General features: G+C 40.8%; 1 protein-coding gene across 1 annotated transcript; it reads right to left on the bottom strand.

Moving 5' to 3' along the window:
- Positions 1–1,167: 1,167 nt before the first annotated feature.
- Positions 1,168–5,625, bottom strand: LOC114625505 (interleukin-36 gamma-like). Its single transcript, XM_028772780.1, has 4 exons — positions 5,520–5,625; positions 5,027–5,134; positions 4,025–4,164; positions 1,168–1,377 (listed from the first exon to the last, which is right to left on the bottom strand). Exons 1-4 carry the CDS (start codon positions 5,554–5,556, stop codon positions 1,168–1,170), a joined length of 495 nt encoding a protein of 164 aa, XP_028628613.1. The 5' UTR covers positions 5,557–5,625.
- Between the last annotated feature and the right edge of the window lie 1,006 nt (positions 5,626–6,631).

The following is a 6,631-nucleotide window of genomic DNA, read 5'->3' as shown; positions in this document are numbered from 1 at the left end:
AAAAGGCAGGTGGAAATAATGCCACTTAAAAATTATTCAAGGACTGGAGAGATGGATCGATGGTTGAGAACATGTACCTCTCTTGCAAAAGACCTGAGTTAGGTCCCCAGCACCCATTATTGGGTAGATCACAACCTCCTGTAACTCCAAGCTCCAGGGAATTCAGCACCCTCATCTGGCCTCCATAAGTACCTGCATTCACACACACACTTACAAATAATAAAATAAATTATCCAAATTCTAAAACCAGGCAAAACGATCATCCTGGGCCACTGTGTAAGAGGCCCTTCTAAGTGTCAGTGGGTCCAACTCTGCTTGACTCAGTGCTTGTGCCCACGTCTACCTGGGTGCGTAGAAGCAAGATATAGAGGCAAAAGAACTGAGCAAGAGAACATGTCTTACAGAGACAGGACTGGGGCAAGATAGTAGTAGTGTTTTAAACAACAGATGCACATTATAATAGAAAGAACATGAAAACATTTATGGAAGTCTAGAATAATAAAAGTTAATGTTTTAATGATGTGCATTATTACTTGTACACATTGATCACAGGAAAGAATTGTTCAAGCTGAGGTAATCAACCTAACTGTTTATGTTTACCAGGCAGTATCCTCACCCTTCAGGGATAAACCATTGTACCCCAACATAGTTTAAATAGCTTTAGTCATTTTAAAAACTGTTAATTCACTCAATATTCTAACTCCTTTCCTAGTGTGGCCAGATCTACACAGCAGTCAGTTGCTGAAGGATCAAAGCTATTAGCAGTTACAGCAAATGTCATTGTGAGGCCTCTGCTATATAAATGCAAGGAGTTGATATTACAAGTGTGTGAAAACCTGGTATGAATCAGGCCAATGGCTGGAAGTGAGGATGTCACCACTCACACACAGGGCATTCTTAGGTTTTATACACTGTAGCACAGCATCCTATTTCTCAGGTATATTTTTGTTGGGCCACTTTAGTCTTAGAGGACAGCCTTACACCGCTCCCATTCTACCAACTTTGGAGTATGAATTCTGTTTTGTTGCTTCTTCATCTATGAAATGAGATAATGTTGGTCCTGGTCACCTTTCAGTATGAAAACACCACAGATCAAACAAATGATAACATATTAGAGGTTTGAAATTTTAAGAGCAAGAGTTCTAACCCTCCACCTCCATGCTGAGTTCAAGACTTTATATCTAAATTGAAGTTAATGTTGTAATGTTCCCACTTTTTTGATGTGAGGAAGATGGGTCTGCCAGTCCCAGAGGAGGCAATAAAACTCCCAGGGAAAGCCACTGACTCAAAGGTGGACATTCCACTTGTTCGGGTATGGTAAAACAAGAATGGCTTCATTGGCTTAGGATGGTGGTACAAATCCAAAATCTTCTCTTCCTACATGTGAGAGAGAATATTCATGAGCAAAAATAGATATTACTTCTGATAGGCAAAGTTATTTTTCTACAGCCACCAAATATTCTCAAGTTCAAGGAAGCCTCTCTTACAACAGGATAAGAAAGGGACATTTCAGAGGTGAGGAATTTAGCTCAGTAGTAGAAAATGCCTAGCAAATAGCCTACCTGGGTTCAGTGTCCACTAACTTTCCTCCCCTGCCCCCCCAAAAAAAATAAAAAAGAAAGAAAGAAAATAAATAGAAACAAAAGGAAGGAACAATGGAAGGAAGGAACAAAGGAAGGAAGGAAGGAAGAAGAGAAGGGAAGGAAGGAAAGAAGGAAGGAAGGAGAGAAGAAGGGAAAGAAGGAAAGAAGGCAGGCTTCAAGTCTCCCTGACGATCATTGTCTCCTTTTTGTTCTTTCCCTTCACTACTAAACATAATCATTGATGACTATCCGTTGTGTCAACATTGTAAATGTGCTCACATAACCTAGTTACAATGTCATGCAATCATGACATGGCCTTAGAAGACCACTATATATGAAGTCCATTGTTAGTCAAAATGTTGTCATGTGTCACATAAGTGTATTTTAATGATCCAAGCCCACTATCAGTTCTTGCTTTAGAGAAACCCCTCCAGATGGCTGCCAAAATCTGCTGTCTGGTTTTTCTTTTTAAACTTACTCCATGTAAGCAACCTTTTCATCCCTAACACTTGTCTCATTAAGTTCCCCCCAAAGCCCATACATTATCAATGGCCAATTTCTGAGAACAAAAGTCTTACAGAAGAGTAACTTAGCAAAGGCATGACAGACTTTGGAATGTAATCACATTTACTCTGTCCACAAATATTGTTGCTATTTCCAGAGTCTACCCCTACCGACTTCATCGTCATCCCAGAACCATCAAACCACACCCAGCTTACCATATAGCCTCCAGAGGACTTTCATCCTTGACCCCTGCAATGTCTGATCAACCTAGTATCAGATTATCCTTTTCAGACCTAAGTCATTTTGGATCACTCTGTTCAAAACATCCCACGTATCTCCTTTCACTTGGATGGAGTGGCCAAGTCCTGGCAAGACTTTTTCTGGTCTTAGTTCAGTGCCACCTACCTGTCTTCGCTGGTTCCTGGACTTACCCTCAGATGCTGACTGAATTCCCTGCTTCCTGCTCTCTCCTAGAATTACTCCTGTGCAATGACACCTACCACACATTTTACTGCCCGTCTCTACCTTGTTTCTGATGCTCTCAGGCTCTGCCCTAACTGGATTGGCTTTTTACTGAACTTGTTTTGTTTTGCTTTGTTTTTCCTATGACATGTGATAGCCTTTGCCATATCACAAATGTACTTTACTATATTTATCATTTGTATGTCTCTCTTCTTTCTAGAATCCAGGCTCTACAAGGTTAGAGCTCTTTGCCATTCTGTTCAAAGATAGCTCATGTACTCATATGGTACAATTAATTTCTTGCACTTTTGCTGAGTTAAATTGGATTAAGCTGAATAAAGCTAATTAAAGTGAAGTTTATGGAGCAAGAAGAGATATATGTAACATATATCCTTACAAACAAACAAAATTATATCTATTTATATACATTTCTATGTATGAATATATATATATAATTATCTTGAGAGGTTTAGGAATTGGAACAGCAAAGATTAACATTTCAGAAAAGCTTCAGGAAGGGTCATTAAACAGGTAAGAGGAGAATGAGCATAATTATAAACTAGTATATTGTACCAAGAAATTCTCCTAGAATGAAAGGCCAACAAGCAATTAAATAACAGGAAGACAGAAAGTACGGCAATTACATAAGATAGTATAAAATACTTAGGGGAGGGGGGCTAAGACTTCCACTGACTGGTGAATAGAAATTCTGAAATGAGAAATACAGGAGAATTAGGGAGAGGTCATGCAAATGTCTACAATGACTGTAGACATGTTAACATTTAAGAAAGACAAAAATTCTCAACTAGGAAAGTCAAGATAAAGTATTTTAAATGTTCATTTTTAAAATTTTACTTTAGGGGGAGAAAAAGGTCATTTGGCTCACAATGCTAAGCTACAGTCCATGACTCTGAAGTCAAGGCAGGGACCTGGGGCATCTAGCTAGTCACACCACATCCAAGAACATGGCTACTTGCTTGCTTGTTCTTGGCTAGATTTCTCCATTCTTCTACAGTTTAGGACCCCCTACCTGGGGAATGGTACTGCTCACAGTAGGCTTGGTCTTCTCATGTCAATCAATTTAACTAAGGTTGTCTTCTACAAGACATGTTTACATTTTAAAAGGAGCTAGAAATGAACATGCTTAGAAAATAAAGTTTCTTTGTTAGTTGTAACATTTGATCTCCCACCAAATAAATCATATAAGGAAACATGGAAAGAAATCCAAGAGGGGGGGAAATGAAAAGGGTGGCAACTAGGTGGGGGGAGAAAGATAACAGTGTGACATAAAATAGAGAGGAGACGGTGAAGGGTTAGACGGGAGGATAAGGAGGGAGCCGGGCTGTGGAGAACCTACTGCAGCATGCTTTGTTAAAAAATGCCACATGGAACCTACTGATTATATGCTAACTTAAAGATAAAAAGTATAAGAGAAAAAAACACAGTTTTTAATGGTATTTTTCTGGGTCACTGACCTTCAGCAGCAAAGTGGGATGTCCATTAACTTCCTTACAACACAGGCATTTATCTGGATTCTGAATTCCCAAGTAAATGGGAATCCCTTTGCCCTGTTCAAGTGACTCTGGGTACTTGCATGGGAGGATAGTCACAGTAACTATAAAAATAAGAAGATAACAGTTTCCTTTTGAAGGCAGGAAGACAGAATGCTCTAATAGTTCTGATTTAGCAGAGCAGCATTTGCCAGGTGAGGCCAGAAGACACTTGTAGAATGTAATCCTTGCTACCTAGACCAATCAAGTGGTCCTCCACCCAATGGCCTATGCATTGTGATAGGTAAGCAACTGACCTAGCTATTGGGACAGGAACAGACGGTAGGATCTACATTCTCATACCTGTGTTTGAACACCTGATGGCAGTCACTCCTATCCTAAGTGACTCCTCTGAGCCACGGAGAGCTCTTGGACCATTAGCAAAGTTTGCCTAAAGGGATGTTGAAATTTTCCTGTCTGTGTTATTCCCTCATTTAATTCTTTTAGGATGCCTTGATGTCATATAGAACATACATATATCCCTCTTCCAAAGTACAGATCAACTGCTTTAGATCTGTGGTACAAGTTCCTCATGCCTGAGAAGGCTCTTCCACCCATAGTGACTGCCTTACCTTAGTCTGTGACAACCCTCTCCTTGACTTCTCTTCCTAGGCAGGTGTAAAACTCTGCCTCTTCCTGGTGGCCCCATTGAAAGTTAAGCTTGGTTTTGGCACATAATTAGACAGATTTTGAGGTGCAGAGTATTGATTTAATACATGTATGTGCCAAACAACAATGATGAAACCAGGGTAATCCGTATATGCTTCAGAACATATATTTAACATTCATCTGTAGTCAAACAACCCAGAAGCTCTCTTCTAACTATTATTAATCATGGCCATCCTGCTACACAATAGGGTACTAATTCCTTCCATTAACAAAGTCTGTGCAGTGTGATGAGCAAAGCAGTAACAGATGACCACTGACCTGGAGTTACAGTGTAGTTTTGTGGAACTGACACAAGGGCCTGATCACGAAAGATCCACACCTGCTGGTCCACATCAACAACCACCCCGAAGTCAGGAGTACCTTTTCCTGTTTTAATGAAAACAAATAAATGTGAAGCTTAAGTCTCAGGAACAGGAGAGAGGTGATTACCTAAATCCAGACCCATTCTGCAATGAAGACCAGGTGTCTCTATCTCCAAACTGGCAACTTTTTTTTTTTTATAACCCATCAACCTGGACTTTCTTTGTAGTAAATCTGTGGGAAACAAAGGCTACCCAGGGTGATTCCTAATCTAAGGGATAAGCCAGCAAGCCAGAGTAAAAACAAGTTCCACAGTTCATAGGTACTGAGACCCAGCTGCTCTTGTTTGTGCTTGCTCTGTGCTTGGCCTGATGTTGGTAGTGGTCTCCACCCTCTAGAAAATGAAGGCCTAGTGGCATATGGGCACCTTCTTATGTGCTAAGAACCATACCTGCGATGGCTGGAGAAAACGGGTGTTTGGAAGACATAGCTGAGAATACAAATAGCCCAACTCTCTAGTGTCCTATCTCAACATCGCTTCCATGAATTTTTTTTCGTTGTTTTCCATTGTAATCTTGTTCTGGTGCCTGAGGGAGAAGACACAGAAAGAAGATAAACCTCAGGAACATTTCCAAAACTTTCTAAGACCCGAGTTTCTCAGGGTCTCATTCAGGACAGAGAGCCGAAATGATGCTCTTGTAAGAAAAGCTAAGCTATTTCCTGGGACAAAAATCTTAAGGCATTGGAGACAGAAGAGCAGGTAGAATTCTTCTCCTCACAGAAATCCTAAATAACATTATCTCCCTACAAGTTTCAAGACCATAAGTAGCATTTGGCCTTTAATATTCTCCCAGCCCCCAATTCCCCCCAGAGACCCTTCCTTTTCACTGTCATCTCTTTATGCCTAAGGCAAGGGAGGTCTTCATGTTGGACAGTTCACCAGAATCCCAGCAACTCAGAAGTGAAAGACAGAGGATCACTCACAGAGTACTCACAGGATCACTCACAGCAAGATGGATCATTCACTGAGCCCTAAATTGCAGAAAGCTCCACACTCAGAGGGTTTTGTAGGTCTGGGCTGTACCTGGCAAGAAAGAGTCCTTATGGAAAGTCCAGAAGACCAAATCCCAGCTTGGGCAGCTCCCAGGTGTAATGCTGCATTCCAGTCTGGATCCTTTATCTAGGTGAGTACCGGAGGCTCCAGCCTCTTTTATGGGGTGTGGCAAATGTACAGATGGAAGAAATCCAGTTCCTCTTGCCAGAACTTTACTTCTGGGAAGTTAAGGTGAAGAAATCTCAGAATCAGCATGAGTATGACTTGCCTGAGCTCCTTAAGAATCGTAGGGAGCCCAGCCCCATAGGTCAGTCACCAGGAAACAGACCTACTAACAAACTATAGGTTTCTAAAAAGGGAGAGATTATGGGATTTCCCCAGAGCCTGAAGCCTATTCTTTGTTCTAGCCTAAGATTTAGATTCCTGCCTGAAATTTCTTTTTTTTGTTGTTGTTGTTCTAGCCTAGGATTTAGATTTCTGCTGAAATTACTGCTTTGGTCTAGCTTAAT

This window comes from Grammomys surdaster, unplaced genomic scaffold (assembly GCF_004785775.1).
Source record: "Grammomys surdaster isolate TR1022 unplaced genomic scaffold, NIH_TR_1.0 219, whole genome shotgun sequence".
Lineage (NCBI taxonomy): Eukaryota > Metazoa > Chordata > Mammalia > Rodentia > Muridae > Grammomys > Grammomys surdaster.
Note: the sequence above shows the minus strand (reverse complement) of the source record. Positions and strands in the feature narration are given on the sequence as shown.

Coding starts and splice junctions, on each gene's coding strand:
- LOC114625505 (XM_028772780.1), bottom strand. CDS start 5,556: ATGTCTTCCAAACACCCGTTTTCTCCAGCCATCGCAG. Junction 5,135..5,519: donor GTTTTCTCCAGCCATCGCAG/GTATGGTTCTTA, acceptor TCATTAAAACAG/GAAAAGGTACTCCTGACTTC. Junction 1,378..4,024: donor ATCCCACTTTGCTGCTGAAG/GTCAGTGACCCA, acceptor TCTCACATGTAG/GAAGAGAAGATTTTGGATTT.